The sequence below is a fragment of the Pteronotus mesoamericanus genome, unplaced genomic scaffold, assembly GCF_021234165.1.
Source record: "Pteronotus mesoamericanus isolate MK-2021 breed Mesoamerican mustached bat unplaced genomic scaffold, CSHL_Meso_final scaffold_54, whole genome shotgun sequence".
NCBI lineage: Eukaryota > Metazoa > Chordata > Mammalia > Chiroptera > Mormoopidae > Pteronotus > Pteronotus mesoamericanus.
In genome coordinates, this window is record NW_026555321.1 from 2247891 (window position 1) to 2266264 (window position 18374).

The 18374-nt window shown below is 60.0% G+C and overlaps 1 protein-coding gene across 1 annotated transcript; it reads left to right on the top strand.

Moving 5' to 3' along the window:
- Window positions 1–1518: 1518 nt before the first annotated feature.
- On the top strand, window positions 1519–18305 carry PLCD1 (phospholipase C delta 1). Its single transcript, XM_054595813.1, has 15 exons — window positions 1519–1572; window positions 9666–9830; window positions 12778–13006; window positions 14379–14508; window positions 14600–14831; window positions 15302–15503; window positions 15585–15729; window positions 15806–15955; window positions 16047–16205; window positions 16438–16597; window positions 16783–16899; window positions 17285–17463; window positions 17556–17688; window positions 17765–17914; window positions 18061–18305. The coding sequence occupies exons 1-15, from the start codon at window positions 1539–1541 to the stop codon at window positions 18144–18146; spliced, it is 2271 nt and encodes a 756-aa protein (XP_054451788.1). The 5' UTR covers window positions 1519–1538; the 3' UTR covers window positions 18147–18305.
- Window positions 18306–18374: the final 69 nt, after the last annotated feature.

Here is an 18374-nt window from a genome sequence, read left to right on the forward strand (position 1 = left end):
AGCCATCAGAGATCTAAGTAGTAGGTCTCAGGGAAGCTCCCAGGGTACAGGGCTAGAAGGGTACATCCTGACTTAGGAGAAAGGGGATAGGGGAGGGCAGAGAAAGGACCCCCTCATGCTCCCCATCCCCAGACTGGGGCCCCAAAGGGAGGCCTGCAGTGTGGACTTGCTCACCCCTGCGCAGAAGGGAAACCCAGGACGGATCTGCCAGGGGTGGGCGGGCTCCCACTGGAGGACAGGACAACGTGCCAGATAAAGGGCTCAAGGGAGGTGTGCAGAGGGAGGGGGCTCTCCAAGGCACCAAAGTCCTGGCGCTCACAACCAGGAGACAAGGCCACCCAGGCCAGGTTGCTCTGGGAAGAAGGGCTTCCTCTGGAAGGGGGGGTCCAACTGGCTTCTGCCAGACTCTCACATTGGCTGTATCAGCCCCGGAGGCCTAGGTGATTTCCTGGTGCGACCAGCAACCCCTCATCCTAGGAGGCCCTCTGGGGGCTCTCCCACCCTCGGAGCCCAGCTCTCCCAAAGGGTGGTGGGCAGCAGGATCCCCAGGCTTTCCCTGGGGTTCTCTGAGTACCCTATAAAAAGGTGTCTGGGTTCAAGACGCCTGGGTGGGCGTGGCGGGTCCACACAGGGACCCCTTGCCCAGACAGTCCCACGGGAGGCTACTCAACAAATGGACCCTGGGGATATTACCCGACCCCGGACCGTACAAGTGCCCGCCACTCTGATGCACAGATTGCCAGGCTGTGCGGGCTGCGGGGGTGAGCTCCCTGCGCCCCTTGCTGTGAGTTCCTTCCTCCCTCCTCCCGCCCCCCATCCGGTGTCACACACACACACAGCCCTCACCAGTGGCGCTCCTGGGGTTAGAGACTTCCCAGTGAGAGGGGAGGGGACCCTCCTCCGAACAAGGTCCAGGAATCCCTCTCTGAGGACTTCGGGAGTCATGCACCCATTTTGCAGAAGGGAGAGCAGACTTGCGAGGAGCTGCGGCTGGACGCCGGGAAGCGGAGGCTCCCTACCGAAGCAGCCAGGCTGGGCGTCAGACTTGACGCTGTCCCATCCCCAGGGTGACGCCAGATTCTTTGGAGCATCACCCCAACCCCAGCGAGGCGCCCACAGGCAGGGCGTGGGGCTGGGCCGCCCTTGGTAATGACAGGGCCCGTGGCTGTGGGTGGCAGCGGTGGAGGAAGCGGGAGGGATCCGGCTATTTCTGGTCGGGGCGCGTCTACCCGCCGGGGGCCTGGGTTAGGCGGGTTCCCGGCCTCTACCTCTGCCCTCCCTCCAGGATCCCGAAACGGGGTGGGGAGAGACGCGGGTTGGCCGGACCGGAGGGGCGGGGGCACGGGAGGGTGGGGCGGGGAGGGGCGGTGTCCCGAACCCACCTCCGGCCTCCTCCCACGGCAGTCCCCTCGAGTCCCCGCCGCACGCCGCTCGAACCCGGGGCCGCCGGCGCCGCCGCCGCCGCCGCCGCGCAAGGGTGTCCCGCGGCGCCCCGCTCCCGCCGCGCCGCCTCCCTCCCGCCGCGCCGCACGTCGGGCATGGACTCGGGCCGGGACTTCCTGACCCTGCACGGTGAGTGCCCGGCTGGCTCGCGGGGAGGCGCCGCGCGGGCCAGTCCCGCAGAAAGCCGTCCGGCCTCTGGGCGGAAGACCCCCAGGGCCGTGGTCCGCCCTCCGCCCCGCACAGGGCCCGCCCCTCGGCCCTTTTGTCGCTTCGGGAAAATCTCGGCCCAGGACTCGGGGCGGGACTGCCAGGCACCACTCTGGGCGTTTCCAGTCCTGTCCCCCAAGTCTAACCGGGGGATGAGGGGGCTGGGGGGCGCTGAGAGTCTGAAGACTTTCCTGAGCACTTTCCCCGCGTCCCCTCAGCCTTCGGGACTCCCCCTTATCCCAGTCAGAGGGCCGGATTCCAGGGTCCGGCGCACACGGAGGGGCTGAGGAGGGAGGGAACCAGCGTCCACGAATAACTGAGTTGTCACCCCGTCCCGGACGCCGGGAGAAGCTCCCCAAAGCCCAGGCGTGCCCGGACCGCGTCGGGCGCGTGGGTGTGGCGGGGTGGAGGGGGCAGGTGCGGCCAGGAGGTGTGCAAGGGTGGTCGAGGTCGGCCTGTGCGCCGTAACTGCCCCGCGCAGAAATCGTAGTCATCGATGCCCAGTCCGAGGGAGCATCCCGGTCCCTCCTCCTGCGCACCCTCCTGGCGGGACAGGGCCAAGTCTCAGAGTCTCAGCTCGAAATGCCTGACCCTTTGTCCAGCCGAGCTCTGTCTCTCCCAACCCGAGACCAGCGTCTGAGCCAGCTCCTTGCCCGAATGCTGTCTCCCCGGGAGGGAGAGCAGCCGCGGGCCCCCGACTGGAGGGCCTGGAGGCCTTATGGCTGGACGGGACCCCCAACCTGGATCTGGCATCTTTTTGCTCCAGCCTGGGGATTCACCTCCTCTTAGAGAGCTTGCCGCCCTCCCCCCGCCCCCTGTGCCCACTCCCCAATCATCTGTCAGCTCAGCAAACCCCGCCCCTCTCACCAATCACTGCTTAACCTTATCTTCCTTGGCCTCCTAGTACCATTAGGGTTAGAGACTTTAGTGCCCCTACCCATCCTTCTAAACCATAAGTAGAAATAAGTTGGGAAAGAGAAACGCAGAGCCCTACAGCTGTCCACTGGAAACTCCTGGAATTCAGGGGAACTAAGAGATGTGCTCATCAGCCCCTCCTGGTGTTTCCCCGGTGGCCCAGAGCTGGTCCCTGTGGCCCAGAGAAACCTTGCTCAGTGCCTAGAGCTGTTACCCTCATACCCGCAGCCTGGGCTCCTCGAGGCAACCTGGTCCAGCTGGGTCATAGGATCCCCACTCCTTCCAGTGCTCCTGCCAGCCTGGCAGGAAGGAGGCTGGCTGCTCAGAGGACCACACTGGGGACCTCTGCTTTCTCTCATCGTCCGTGAGCTGGTGCTGTCTACCCTGCACACTGCCCCCTCTGCCATGCCTGCCTCACACTTCAGACCGCCTGAAAGCCCTCTGGTTGCCTCAGCTCCCGTTGGAACGGGCTCCATCCTCAGGCATCTGTGTCTTTATTCAACCTCTCTTCCCTGGTGGCCCTGGGATCTTCCCTGAAAGGAAGCTGCGTGGAGGCGCAGCCAGCGCCTCCCAGGCCTGTGGTGTGGGCTTGGCCCGCCTGGCCCATCCTATTTGAGACCTGCCTCCCGAATGTCTGACTCTGTCCAGCCCTTCCCGCGAGGCTGTCACGAATACTACGATCCCAAGCCGCTTTCCCAAAGGCCTTGCCACTTCTAGCTCATCACCCAGAATTATTTCCCTTGACTGCCTTTTTTTCCTCCTGCAAACCAGGTGGAGAAGCAAGAACCTGTCGAGGGGAAGTGGGAGTGGGAGGAGGGAGTCACTGTGTCCTGTGCTGTCCCTAGGTTGTCTACGCATTCATCAGAGAGTCTGCACCCCTCTCCTATTTCAGATCGCAAAGCACTGGACGCGTGCTGCAGGGCCACACTACCTGGCACGGCAGCTGGGGGTCTGCTACAGAAAGGCCCCCTCTGTTGGCCCGAGGCACTATGAAATGTCCCCTCTGTCTTCGCCCCCAGATGCCTGCAGAGGCAGTGTAGTATACCCGTGTGGATTCTGGCAAACTCCTTGAGGTCATGTCCTGGCTTCTTCATCTCAGACAAGTCCCTTGATTTCATTGTGCCTCAGTTTCCTCAACTGTAAAATGGGGGATAAGAACACTACCTACCTCATAGGGTTGCTGTGAGGACTGAATGAAGTACTACCTGTAAGGCCATTAGGACAGTGCCCGGTGCCCAGCTCCTGCCATGTTTGCCCAGGAGGCCCATCCCCCAAGTGACCGTGCCCTGCGAGTTGCCTGCCTCATCCTCTGGGAGATGAGGGTCAACCATAAGGCAGTCCCTAGCCAGGAAAAAAAATGACCAGAACTGGACTCAGGAATCAAGGGGCTCCTTCCCGAGTCTGAAGCCCTCTGACTGATGTTCGAGGCGCCCAGCCTCCTCCTAACTCACTTCCTCTGCTTTCTCCACTCTGGCCAGGGCTGCGCTGGCTTCTCGAGCAGGTCCCCGGATGTGCCTGAAAGGACCTAACCTCCCAGTGCCCTGTCCTCACTGAACACGTGGACCTCCACTAACTTTTCCTATATCTAATCCTGCTCTGCTGTAAGAACTGGCATTTGTAAAAAAGTGGAAGGCAGGCTATTGGGAGGCCTGGGCTTCACCTTGGGCCCCACAGACCTGGGCGCTAGTCCTAGCTTTGCCTTACATTGTGACCCTCGGCAAATCCCTTTGCCTCTCCGGGCCTGTTTTTTCATCCGCAGGATTATAATACCCGTTTCACAGAAGAGGGGAGGATAAGCCACCAATGGGCACAGGAGCTCTAGGTTGGCTAAAATGCCAGCCTCCCTGAAAGATAATGGTTCCAGAACCGTCCTAGCAAGTTGGGGTGGCCAGCCCCCTACCCAACTCCACTATGTTTCAAAGTTTTGTTTTTGGGGTTCCAGGCCCACACTAGGCAGACACACACTGATCCACACTGATTGGTAACTTTTTTATGCCATAGGCCACTTTGGCAATTAGGTGAAGCCTATGGACCACTTCTCAGGATCGTGTTTTTAAATGCACAAAATAAAATACAGAAGGATTCAGAGGAAGCAAATTCCATTGAGATGTGTTTCTACCTTTGGTCCTCCAGTTAAAAACCCTTGCATGGTTTCTCTCGAACAGAGGTTCCCCTTCTACTCTGCTCCCCGCCCCTTTCCAAATGAATTACTTGTCTGTGCCCATGTTTCAGCTCATCTATGCTAACACACGTTCTCATGATTTATCCCCTGTGATATGATGTTAGGCAGGTCACTTTATGCTTCAGCTTATTATTATGGCTGTACTTGTCTCTGTTAATACCGGCTTGGCCAGTGACTCACTGTCAACTCTGGTGACGGGAGCTGAAGTGAGGCAAATGGAAGGACTATTCAGAGGCAGGAGTAAGAGAAGAGTGAGTCAGGCCTGGAGCGGGTGGTGTCCTGACCTTGGCACACAGTAGGGGCTCAATAAATAATTGGTGGGTGAAAGAGAAGTTGTAACTTACATGAAAGGTCCCATTGTTCTTGAGCACACTGGCAGCACAGTTCGTATAAAGTTGCAGTCGTCCTCATCTATTTATCAAAGCCAGCCCGCGTTAATGAACTCATTTTAAGATCAGCATTTTTTTTTTTTCTCCAAGAATTCCATTCGCATTCGGAACCTTGGAAATGAACCCACTCAGGTGGGGAAACAGAAGGAAACAGGCCTGAGGTTCAGAAGTGAGGCAACAGCCAGCTGAGTCACAATGAATTCTTTGAGTAATTTTGGTAAAATATTTCGTTGGCTAGATTGTCTGGCACAGGCTCCATCCCCTTCGCCGCTAGGCTCTGCCGCGCAGGCCGCGGCCGGAGGCCCTCCCGCACACCACAGTTCCTCAGCTCTGCCCAGCCCAACCCTTAGCGTCCTCCTCCAGCCCTGCAGCGGGTGTTCAGAACTCAGGCTCAGGCTCCGCCTCCTGGTCGGGCTCCGCCCGTACACCGCCTCCAAAGGCGAGGTTCTGCCCGTCTCGGCCGAAAACTGCCTTTCCAGGGTGGGACCCTCCACTGGTTCGGTTTCCTGGGTATAGCTCTGCCTCCGCATCACCTCCCAGGCCCGGCTGCTCCCTCCCCGGCTGCGCCCTCGCCCCGCTTTGTGGGTTCTGGTTGTCGCCACCGATCTGCTTCCTAGATTAGGGATTTGTTCCACTCCGCCACCGGGTCCTGGCTCCTCCTGCCCCCGACTGAATTACGCTCTCGCCCCTGTCCAGGGGCTGTCGGTCCAGCCCCTCTGGGACTGGCTCCGAGGGCCTGGCTCCGCCCCTTTCAGCCCAGATTTCTTTTGCCCGGCCTCCAGGATCGAGGCCCCGCCCCTCCAACTAGGTTCTAGCTCCGCCCCCACGCCTGGTCTCGGCCCCTGCTGCCCGCTTTGTCAGGCGTCTGGAGACTCCTGCATTGTCCTGGGTCAGACTCGGCGGGTGGTAGGGGCACCGCGGAGTATCATGCAGTTCCTGCGGGGCCGGAGCCGCAGCCGCTCCAGAGAGCTCTACCTGCAGGAGCAAAGCCTCAAGGTGGCGGCGCTCAATGGGCAGAGGATGGGTAAGGGTCGCAGGGGGCACCGCCGAGATACGTGGAGGCTAGGATGGCAGCTGGGGCAGGGCGCAGACTATATGTTCCTGAGCTCGGGGTCCTGCCTTCAATCCTTTGATTGGACCTATTCAGTACTCCTGTGAGTGTGATCTACTGCGGGGCTGTATTTGCAGGGGTGGCAATGTGGGGTGGGTATTGGGGCGATTAGTTTCCCCTTCTGATATACTTCAGCCCCTCCAAGGTGCCCTGCTCTTTGCTACCCCTAGCTCTCCGTTTATAGATGTATGAGTCACCACTGGATATGTGGCCTGGTGGTCACTGATATGACCGTAATCCAGTGAGATAATCTGCAAGAGAGTGTGGTCTAGTGCAATGCTGTGTGCTGTGCAGGACAGATGTGACAGTGGGTAACCCAGGAGATTGTTACTTTTGTGTTCTGGTGTGTGTCTCGCGTGCATTCCTGACATTATTACCTGTGGCCGTGCGCTGATGAGTGGTGGCTGCATCTGGTAATCTTTCCTTGCACTGGCCCTGTGGGCCGGCTTCTGAGTCCTGACTCCACCATGTAACTTCCTTGAGCCTCAGTTTCCTTGTCTGTGCAATGGGAATAGCGATAGTGCCTCCCTCATAGGGCTGTCAGGGAGATTCAATACATGCGCGAAGAACAGAACCTTACTCCAATAGTAACTGTAATTATGGTGGATGCTATTATTATCATTGTGATGGTAAGGCACTGTCTGTTGTGTGGCTGTGTGTCACTCCATGTAACAATGTGTATTACTGTGTGGCTCGCTGTCTCTTCCAGGTTGTGTGTGACTTTCTCTCTCTGTGGCTGTATATTACCCCAGGCCCAGTTTGTCTTCATTATGCATCACCTGAAGTGCATGGGCAGGATTCCCGGCGCCCCCCTCAGCCTCCCCCTAGCACCCTCCGCACCCTCCGCACCCCTCCCCAGGGCTACCTTGCTGTGGGCAGCTGGCCTGGGCAGGCTAGTCAGTCACCCAGGGGCCACTGAGCTCAGGCCTCTCCCCACCACCCTCCCACAGGAGACAGCACTAGAGCCCGGTCAGCGGGGCCAGGCGAAGTGGACCCATACTTTCTGGGTGGTGGGGCGGGCAGCCAGCCCAGAGGCCTCAGAAACAAAGGGTCCTTGCAGGACGCTCAGAAGTGGAGGTGCCCTCCTAGGTTCCCCAGTGACCCAGAGGGTCGTGGTTGTCAACGCCCACCATGGGATGGAGCTCTGTTCCGGAAGTCATGTCGGCAGCCAGGGGGCTTATCTCTGCCCGACTGTGGACAGGGCCGCAGCCTGGCTCCAGGACAGGATGAACAAATCATCTCCTCACGGTGTTTTCCAGAACTGGAGGGTGGGGCTCACCTCCTACTTTCCGACCCCCTCCCTCCATTCCCATCTGGGCTGGGTACAGTGCCTTGCCCAATGTGTGCCCAGTTTGGGGAGTGGGGTGCAGACCAAGTGTGTGATGCCCCTCCCGGGTGCACTTCAGGGCTGTGGGATCCCTAGCAGAGGCTGAGGCGACTCTCTCCGCTGGCAGCCTGGGGGCACCCTTCCCCTCCCTCTGCTCTTGAGCTCCGCAGATGCAGCCAACAGTTTAGGACATCCTGCCGGAACCCCCTCCTCCTCCACTGGGCTTCCCCTGGGGCCGAAGGGGAACTGCTCACAGCAAAGCAGAGGGGTGTCCTGCAGGGGAGAGACTTGAGACGAAGGTGGGGGAAGGTCACATCAGAACGTCGCCTCTGAGGAGGCTCAGAGATGCCTCCTGCATTTCTGTCCTCACCCAGTGCTGGTGACAGAAGACGCGCAGATTGGGAAGGGAGCTGCCTGAGGCCATAGGGAGAAGAGTGTTAGCACTGCGCTAAGGCCCTGCTGGAAGCAGGAGATTGGCAAGGGGAAAAGAGGGTGTGGCGACCGAGGCTCACGGAAGTGCTCCAGAAAGTTCTGTGGGTCCTGTGGGTGTGTGGGGCTGGCTACGGAGTGGGGAGACAAAGGTAAAGTGGGAGAGGCTGTAAAGGGTTGGGGACTGGGCTGTAGGCCGAGGCGCAGGCCCCTCAGACTGGATCCACATGGTCCCCGATGCCACCACTCTGCTGGAGCAGAGGATGGAGATCGCTGAGGCCACATCATTTCAGTTTTGGTGACAGGCGAGGCGGCCAGCTGGCTCTGAACAGAGCTGGCTGCTGGACTGCCTGTGGTTAGAATGTTTACAGATACACGAGGACACAGATACAGAGTGATATATGCAGGGGCAGCTCTGGGTATCTCTATGTTACAGTGATGGGCTGTTAAGGTTGGGGGTCTCTCCCTGATCACAGTTGGTACAGGGTCAGCAGGGGGACAAGGGGGATGGGGAGCCAGGCCTCGCATTCCTTCTTCGGTAGCTCTTGCTTGGGCCTGGGAAGACAAAGGGCATCATATCTTTGGGAGCACATGCCTCAGGCCAGCCTGGGTCTCTAAGGGTCGCAAGAGAGGGTGCCAAGCAGCCAGGGTTCTTGTCCTTACTGTGAGGCTGGGCCAGGCCCTGCCCCAGCTTCTGAAAGGGCTGCACTCTGAGTTAGGGCTGCTCTGCCCAGAGGGGTCCCAGACCCAGGATACTCAGAGATGGGGTGGGCATGGAGGGACAGGGCCGACCCAGCAAGCCAAACACAGGCCGCAGTGGGCTCATCTGTCTCTTCAGGGGGCAAGGATCAAGACCACTCAAGAAGGTCCAAGTCAGGGGGGAGGCAGCAGTGATGAGGGAGGCAGGGGTGGGCATAAGGGCCCCACAGTAACCACATTGTTGACACCAAAGCACTAGAACTGCTGTCACCTTGGGACCTCCCTAGAATCACGTATCATCCCATTTAACCTGAGACCTCCCCTTTGAGGGGCATGTTATTTTAGTTCTCAGTTTACAGACAGGAGAGCAGAGGCCCTGCCACATGAAGTCCCTTGCCCATGTGACACAGTCAGCCAGGAGGGGCGTGGACCTAGGCAGAGGTGACCCCATGCCACTGGAGTTGGGAGGTGGCTGCGCTCTGTGATGCTCTGGAGTCCGTTTCCATCAGCGTCCGCCCCTTTTCTTTCCTGCTCTGCCTCATCTTTTGGTCCCAGGTTCCTTTAAGTTATTCTGACCTCTAAGTGTGACCAGGAGGGGCCCAGCTTGTCTTCAGAGCCAGGCTGCTTCCAGTTGTGGTCCCCCAGGGACCTGGTGTTCTTAGATTCACTGCCCTCCCTTTGTCCACTCAGCTGTGGGTGGCAGGTCACAGTGTAGAAAGTGTGGCCTGGAGTGGGCAGGTGCCCTGAGGCTCACGTGGCCTCAGCCCAGCACCACAGATGGCTTCGTGGCGGAGGCAGGGCAGGTCGGAGCGTGGAGGGAGGAGGGAGAAGTGACTGAGAGCTGAGGGCAGGGCCGCTGAAAAGTGGGCTCTGAGAAGGTCCGGAAGTGGGCGTGGCTAGCGTGGGGTCTGGGACAGCGGGGGACGCTGGAGGAGGTGGCATCTTACCAGCTCTGCCCCCTAGGCCTACAGGATGACAAGGATCTGCAGGCACTGCTGAAGGGCAGCCAGCTCCTGAAAGTGAAGTCCAACTCATGGCGGAGAGAGCGCTTCTACAAGCTGCAGGAAGACTGCAAGACCATCTGGCAGGAGTCCCGCAAGGTCATGCGGACCCCAGAGTCCCAGCTGTGTGAGTGGCCAGGGCGGTGGGGTGGGAGGCAGGGTTTGCAACCCGCGCTTGGATGGGGAAGCTGATGCCAGCTGGGGGTGGAGGGCCATCACGAAGCAGGAGCACAGGTAGGGACACTGAGTCCCAGCCTGGCAGGGCATAGGTCAGTCATGCCATCAGGACCAGACGGGGGGAAGTTGAGGCTGGCCGGCTTCTAGGAGAGGAGTCAGTTAAACTTGAGCTCTGGGCCGGGCTGGAGAGGGCAGTCAGCCCCAGGACTATGGATGGAGATGCTGAAGCCTTTTGGGGGTTGAAGGTACCTGCCCATGACCACAGATGGAGAAGCAGGCTCAGAAGTAGGGAGGGAGCAGGACAGAGTCGTGTGAACTCACAGGTGTCAGCTGGGGCAGTGGTGGGAAGCAGGGAAGCCTGTGGACTAGGATCCGGGTGTGGCGAGGCCACAGCAGCCCCAAGTCGGGGCAGCTAAGGCCCTTCTGGGTGTGAGTGGCCAGGACGTGAGGTGGGGCCGGAAGGAGGCAGCCCTTCCCTGGGGTTGGGGCCATAGCGGGGGGGAAGGGGACAGAGCAAGGCTCGGACACAGAGAGGGAGGCCTCGGCTGGTAGCTCCCCTGAGGGTGTGGGTCTTGGGGAGGGTAGCTCCCCAGAAAAAGGGCCCAGGATCCAAAGGCTCAGGCCTGCAAATGCAGCGGGTTCCCTACAGGGCCCTGGGGAGGAAGCTCTGATGGCTGCTGCCCTTAACACAAGGATGCCCCAAAAACTGCAAAATGAGAGGTCTCCTCTGCACCTTTACTTGGTGGGAAAATTCCAGACCAAGGCTCTCCGAGAGAACTTTCAGCGTTGGTGGAAATGTTCTGTAGCTGTATCTGTGTTGTCTGACACAGCTGCCACTCGCCACCTGTGGTCATTGAGCACTTGAAATGTGGCTAGTGTGATTGAGGAGCTGAACTCTTAACTTTAGTGAGTTGTAATGACTTTGTATTTAAATGGCCACATGTGGCTGGTGGCTGTTGTACTGGATAGTGCAGAGAGATCACCGCAGCTGGGTTTCGCGGAGCCCAGGCCTCTGGAAATCCCTCGCCTGTTCCCCTGCCTTTGGCCGTTTGGGGGCGGGCAGGGTCAGCCCGCTGGCAGGCCTGCGGGGAATGAGACCAGGGCACAGGTAGGAGAAGGAACGGGGCAGGAAGAAGGGGAGGGCACCCCAGACAGGGCCCGCCAGGCCGTGGGACGCTGGGCAGAAGCCTAAGAAGGGATGGCCTGTTGACCTGTGGCCTGTGGGAGGGCCAGAGGTGAGGCAGGGCAGGAACAGGGTCAGATGGGGAGAGCAGGGCCGGGCCTCGGGGCTGTGGCCCATGGGAGGTTTCTGAGCAGGGTAGGGTCTGAGGGCATGGACTGAAGCGCTCTCAGAAAAGCCCTCTCCGCGCGCACCTGCCGCTCTGCACTGCGGTGGCCCTGACCTCGCCTCAGCGGCACCAGCCCGGCGCTTCCACAGGCCTCTGCGCTGATAAGGAGTTTCCTGTTAGACGCTGGCGGGTAGCGGCACCGTGGGAACAGGGTGTCTTATGCTCAGAGCCCTGGGGGTTCCTGAGAGCACACCAGCGGGTCCCTAAGAATGGTTCCCAGGTGCGAGGCACACCTACCTGCTGGGGCTGGGCGTGGGAGCAGTGGAGGAGCAGAGACTCAGGCCTTCCCAGACCTGCCCTGGAGAGATGGGACCCTCAGAGTGGGACGGCTGTGAGCAGAGGGGCAGGAAGGGAATGCCAGGCAGGAGACCCGGTGTGAACAAAGGTGCAGGGATATGAGTGAGGGGGCTGGACCCTGACGGGAGCAGCCACAGGGGTGACAGGTCCAGGGTCAGGTGCGGTCAGGTGCGGGCCATGGCAGGAAGAGGCTCACTCCTGTGTCAGGGCCGCGGAGATGGGCCTTGGGCTGTGCCTGCCTGCTGGTGGCTTCCTTTCTCTGCAAGAGTGAGGCTGCTCTCCTCATCTGTACTCTGCCCTTGGGGAAACTGAGGTCAGGCGAGGGAGTAGTGGATCACCCCGCCCCAGTCCTCTCTCCCTCTCTTCCTGATTTCGAAGTCTCCCCTGACCCTGCCGCCACTAGCCCCCGACCATCACCGTCAACTCTGGTTCCCAGCGGCAGACGAGGCATTATCAGCAGTGAAGGCATCTGGACTTTGTCTCCCGTGTGGGTGGGGGTGCTGGCCGGGCAGCTCCGTGGCTCAGGCTTCCTGTTTTCACTCCCGGCCTGGGTCAGCGGCAGCTGGTGCAGGGCCTAGTGGGGCACAGGAGGCTGTGGGCAGAGGGATTAAGCAGGGATGTCCCCTGAGCCCTGGACAGCCCCGGGCTCATGTGTGCTGCTCCTCAGAGCCTGCCACCCAGGCTGGGCACACGGCGCACCTGTGGGGCCCGCAGGGGGCTAGGAGGCTGTGCGGCGCTCAGGGTGTGGGTAGGCACCAGGAGGGACAGGCGGGCTTCCTGCCAGAGCTGGTTTAGGACCCAGGACAGATGGTGGTGGAAGGCGGCTCAGGATGGGGGCAGGGCCCGCACAGAGCCCGCTGCGACTGGCTCCTGGCTAGACTGGGGAGGACACACTGGGGGTCAGGGAGGGTGGGCAGGGCCTTGCTGCCCCCTGAAGCTTGGAAGGCTGGGCTCTGACTCCAGGGCCCGCCCCCTGGCTCCTACAGGCCAAATGTAATCTCTCAGGCCCCCAGTGGGCATGCTCCAGTCTGCCTCTTGGGATCCTGGGCGGCGCAGAGCCCTCCTGCACCCTCCTTGCCAAGGGGTTCCCTGAGTTCTGTCCTCCTGCCCCATCCTTTCTTTCTGGATCAATGCCTGAGCTCCGGCCCCGCCTCTGTCTCTAATCTGTGCCCCCTTCCACCGGGGCCTCGACCACGTCGGGGGCAGGAACTGGCCTCATGCCTCTCTCTGCCCCCCATCCCCTTCTTACAGTCTCCATTGAGGACATTCAGGAGGTACGGATGGGGCACCGCACAGAGGGCCTGGAGAAGTTTGCCCGTGACGTGCCCGAGGACCGCTGCTTCTCCATCGTCTTTAAGGACCAGCGAAACACACTAGACCTCATTGCCTCATCACCAGCTGACGCGCAGCACTGGGTGCAGGGTCTGCACAAGATCATCCATCACTCAGGCTCCATGGACCAGCAGCAGAAGCTGCAGCAGTATCCTTTCGGTGGCAGCGGGACCAGGCCCCGCCTGGTTGGCCCTAGGTCAGCCTGGGTATGGAAGATACCCAGCTCGGACCATCAGACCAAAAGAGCACAGACTGGGTGGCTTAAACAACAGAAATTAATTTTCTCACAGTTCTGGAGGTTGAAGTCCAAGATCCTGGTGCCAGCAGGGTTGGGTTCTGGTGAGAGCTCTCCTCCTAGCTTCAGGCTGGCTGCCTTCTCAGTGTCCTCATGTGGCTGAGAGAGAGAGCGCGCGTGCACACGTGCAAGCTTTCTGGTGTCTCTTCTTATAATGGCACTAATTCCATCATGAGGGTCTGACCTCATGACCTCATCTAAGCCCCCCAAGGCCCCATGTCCAAATACCATCACACTGTGGGTTAGGGCTTCAATACATGAATTTGGGGGGGGGGGTTGCAATTCCATCCACAGCAGAAGAGAAGCAAGTGAGGTACCTGGAGCCCTCTTTGGCTCACTCTGACCTAAGGCTCAGATAGCGATGCAGCCCCTTGATGTCACCCTTTTCCCATCTATAACCAGCATGGAGTTGGGAGGCTGAGGGGAGTCACCTGCATCAATGGGAGACCTAGTCTCTGACATTTTAATGATCTAGTTCTCAAGATCAAGGCTGAGTGGAGAGGATAGAATAAGAGAGAAGTGGAGGCTCAAGTGCCCCATCATGATAATGTTGTCAGTGCCTTGAAATTTGTTCTTTCCTACAAAATAAGCCTCAAGTGCTTTCGTCAAGTCGGCTAACAACTGTATATTGAAAACCAGAGGACATACCTTGAAATTTTAAGTTATCCCCAGGTATATGGGGGGGAGGGGTTGTTTATATTTCTTTATTTTCTAACTTGTCTACAATAAACCCTTTTTTTAAAATAGATCTTATTTATTTTTAGAGACGGAAAGCAGGGGAGAAAGAGAGGGAGAGAAACATCAATGTGCTGTTGTCCCTCACATGCCCCTCACTGGGGACCCAGCCTGCAACCCAGGCATGTGCCCTGACTGGGAATTGAGCCAGCAACCCCTTGGTTTGCAGGCTGGTGCTCAATCCACTGAGCCACACCAGCCAGGGCTAAATCCTTTTATAGAAAGAAATGTTTTTCTAAAACCTGAAAGTGTTCAAAGCCAGCAAATAGGAAAAAAGGCCCTGTACTAGGATGTAATATTTCCTCTTGAGGGGGCGCCAGGTCTTGCCCCTGAAATTCGAATTCCGGTAAGTCAGGCCTGCAGGGAGCAGGGTCTACAGGGGGCCTCAGTCTGCCTGGGCCCAGAAGTTGACACTGGGCTTGAACTGTGGCTCTGGCCGAGGCCTTGGGAGTACTTGGGCGCCTGGGTTCTTTCCTTACTTCTTGCCCAGCTGGATTCACTCCTGCTTGCGAAAAGCTGACAAAAACAAGGATAACAAGATGAGCTTCAAGGAGCTGCAGAACTTCCTGAAGGAGCTCAACATCCAGGTGGATGACAGCTATGCCCGGAAGATCTTCAGGGTGAGGCAGACGTGAGCCCTGGCAGTGAGGTCCTTGACCCTCGGCCAGGGCCCGCTCTGACCTTGCTCCCCTGGCTGTCCTGGCTTTGCAGGAATGTGACCATTCCCAGACAGACTCCTTGGAGGACGAGGAGATTGAGGCCTTCTACAAGATGCTGACCCAGCGGAGGGAGATCGACCACACCTTCGCCAAGGCTGCAGGCTCAGGGGAGACCCTGTCGGTGGATCAGTTAGTGACGTTCCTGCAGCAGCAGCAGCGGGAGGAGGCGGCAGGGCCGGAGCTGGCCCTGTCCCTCATTGAGCGCTACGAGCCCAGCGAGAAAGGTGAGGGCCTGGCCAGGGCCTGCCCCCTGCAGTCCCAGGTCCACCTGGGGCTGCGAGTCCCCTGGGGAGAGTAAGGAGTTGCAGGAACGGGGGTGCCTCAGCCAGCCTCAGGGCCTCGGTCGGTATTTGTCTGTCCCAGGAAAGCAGGCAGGAGGGAGACAGGGCTCCTGCAGTGATACTTCCCTCAGTTCCTCCTTCAGGGGTTTTTAAGGACCCCTCCCGCAGGAAAGAGAGAGAGGAGGCTGAAAAGGCAAACACTTTCTCTGCTTCCTTCCTGATGCCCATCCCAGGCCCAGCTTGGAGACCGGGCCCTGACCTGGAGGTGGGGGCTCAGTCTGGAGGCACAGAAGGGCAGGAGGTGAGGTCCCAGCCTCAGGGGACTCACAGTGAGGGGGACAGAAGAGAAGACAGGGTCCTAGGATGTGGCTGGTGCAGCGGGCTCTGACTGGCGCCGGCCTCCTCCCTCCCAGCCAAGGCACAGAGGCAGATGACCAAGGACGGCTTCCTCATGTACCTGCTATCGGCCGACGGCAGCGCCTTCAACCTGGCGCACCGGCGGGTCTACCAGGACATGGGCCAGCCGCTCAGCCACTACCTGGTGTCCTCCTCGCACAACACCTACCTGCTGGAAGACCAGCTCACCGGCCCCAGCAGCACCGAAGCCTACATCCGGTAGGGGCTGGGGGCGGGGCTTCGGGGCCGGTCAGGCGGGTCGGGGGCGGGGCCTGGGGTCCCAGCGCCTCTCTCCCTCAGGGCTCTGTGCAAAGGCTGCCGCTGCCTGGAGCTGGACTGCTGGGACGGCCCCAACCAGGAGCCCATCATCTACCACGGCTACACGTTCACCTCCAAGGTCCTCTTCTGCGACGTGCTCAGGGCCATCCGGGACTACGCCTTCAAGGTGGCCGCGCCCGTGGGGAGTGAGGAGGGGGCGGTGAGGGATGGCGACCCCTCCTAACCTGTCCTTGGCCATCCAGGCGTCCCCCTACCCTGTCATCCTGTCCCTGGAGAACCACTGCAGCCTGGAGCAGCAGCGCGTGATGGCGCGGCACCTGCGCGCTACTCTGGGCTCCATGCTGCTGGACCGCCCGCTGGAATGTGCCAGCACCAGCCTGCCTTCCCCCGAGGTGCACAGTGGGACAGGGTGCCCAGCGAAGAGGGCAAGGGGCCTGGCTGGGAGGCCAGCTTGGTCTTGACCAACTGCCCCTCCATCCTTAGCAACTAAAGGGGAAGATCTTGCTGAAGGGGAAGAAGATAGGGGGACTCCTGCCCTTCTGTGGGGAAAGTGGCCCTGAGGCCACTGTGGTGTCAGATGAGGACGAGGCTGCGGAGATGGAGGATGAGGCAGTGAGGAGCCGCGTGCAGCACAAGCCCAAGGTTCGAGGGGAAGCCGTGGGGGGAGGGCAGCCCTGGAGCCCTCCCCATCACCACCCCTCATCCTCTGGTGGGATGTTGCCTTGTCTCCATTCTCTGTGGCTGCCACTCAGACCCTCTGCCCCCCGTCTCTCTGTCTCCCTCTCCCTGTCTCTCTCTGTCTGGGTTCCTGGCTCTCTCAGTGCCCACCTGCCCCAACCTTTGAATCTAACCTGGGCCTCCCCGCGGCCCCCAGGAGGACAAGATCAGGCTAGTGAAGGAGCTCTCCGATATGGTCATTTACTGTAAGAGCGTCCACTTTCATGGCTTCTCCAGCCCCGGCAACCCGGGGCAGGCCTTCTATGAGATGGTGTCGTTCTCTGAGAACCGTGTCCTCCGACTGCTCCAGGACTCAGGTGAGTGGGCGCTGGCCCCGCACCCAGAGGCTGCTGTCTGCTCTCCGGCCCACGGGGCTCCCACACCCTGGGCAGAGTCAGCTCTCCCCGCTGCCGCCAGCGGGGCTGGTGGGAGGGATGCAGGCCAACCTGCAGGTTTCCACTTCTGACCAGCCCCCCCCCCGCCACCCCCCCCCCCCCCGCAGGGAACAGCCTTGTGCGCCACAATGTGAGTCACCTGAGCAGGACCTACCCCGCGGGGTGGAGAACGGACTCCTCCAACTACAGCCCCGTAGAGATGTGGAATGGGGGCTGCCAGATCGGTATGGGCTGGCCAGGGCTGGGAGGAGGCCTGGAGGGGGTTCTGTCCAGAGGCCAGGGAGCAGGAGCCTGTGGGGACAAAAGCGGGGCCAGGTACAGGAGTCTCTGGGCTCAGGAGCTGGTGATCTCAATTTGGAAATACTCCTCTACCAGCAAGGAAGCATCTGAAATCCCAGAGGTAGCGCCCTAGTCCGTGGAATTCTGGCACTGGAAGTGGAATGTAGGGTGGGTGCTCTGGGTCAGTGAGGAGGGCAGTGGGCGTTGGAGTGATATGGACCCTGCTTCTGCCTTGCCGTGTGACTCGAAGGCCTTGGGTACCCTGTATAGGCTAGGCTGTAGGCCCCAGAAGCCAACCCACAGCTTGTGACTGCTCTGTCCTACCTGTAGTGGCCTTGAACTTCCAGACACCTGGACCAGAGATGGACGTGTATCAGGGCCGCTTCCAGGACAACGGGGCCTGTGGGTATGTGCTGAAGCCTGCCTTCCTGCGAGACCCCAACTCCACCTTCAACCCACGTAACCTGGCTCAGGGGCCCTGGTGGACTCCGAAGCGGCTCACTGTCAGGGTATGGCCAGCCACAGAAGGGGCAGGATCCCACAGGCCTCCTCCCCCTCGTTACCATTCCCAAACCCTTAACTGTCCATCACCTTTCCTCAGGTCATCACGGGGCAGCAGCTGCCAAAAGTCAATAAGAGCAAGAATTCGATTGTGGACCCCAAGGTGACGGTGGAGATCCACGGCGTGACCCGGGACGTGGCCAGCCGCCAGACCGCCGTCATCACCAACAACGGTGCGTGCTGGCTCTGGGCCGGGCCCGGCACCCGCAGCTGGTGTCCGTGCTGCTGACATGACGCCTGTGCCCCTAGGTTTCAACCCATGGTGGGACACGGAGTTTGAGTTTGAGGTGGCTGTGCCTGAGCTCGCCCTCGTGCGCTTCTTGGTGGAGGACTATGACGCTTCCTCCAAGAATGACTTTATTGGCCAGAGCACCATCCCCCTGAAAAGCCTCAAGCAGGGTGAGTGTCAGCGGAGGTGGGGGCATAGCAAGGTGGGGGCCGGCAGGGCCTGGCCTCTCTTGCGCTGGGGTGGCTGTCCCTTGAAACGTCCTTCCCTGAGTGACCGGAACTCTCTGTGTGCTCCTTCCCGCCAACTCACCTGCCAGGATACCGCCACGTCCACCTCTTGTCCAAGAACGGAGACCAGCACCCGTCTGCCACCCTCTTTGTGAAGGTGTCCCTCCAGGATTAGGCTGGGGCGCGAGCCAGGCCTCTGCCCACGTCTGGGGGCCGGGCATGTGTGCCAGGAGGGACGCCCCATGCTGCCCTCGGCTCTAACTTATTGTCTGTGCTGCTGCCTCTCCGGGGTCCTAGGAGCTGCTCTGGGCCCTGGGCCTGGGCTCACGTCCGTTAGGAACAACACTGCAGCTCTCTCTGCCCTCTGGCCGGCCCTAGGTAGAGGGTTTTTATAAAAATCCTA

What these genes read in the sequence shown, in the direction of transcription:
- PLCD1 (XM_054595813.1), top strand. Translation starts at nt 1,539, where the DNA reads ATGGACTCGGGCCGGGACTTCCTGACCCTGCACG. An exon ending in CGCCGTCATCACCAACAACG is followed by an intron (nt 17,689 to 17,764) that starts GTGCGTGCTGGC and finishes CTGTGCCCCTAG; the next exon opens with GTTTCAACCCATGGTGGGAC. An exon ending in CCTGAAAAGCCTCAAGCAGG is followed by an intron (nt 17,915 to 18,060) that starts GTGAGTGTCAGC and finishes CTCACCTGCCAG; the next exon opens with GATACCGCCACGTCCACCTC.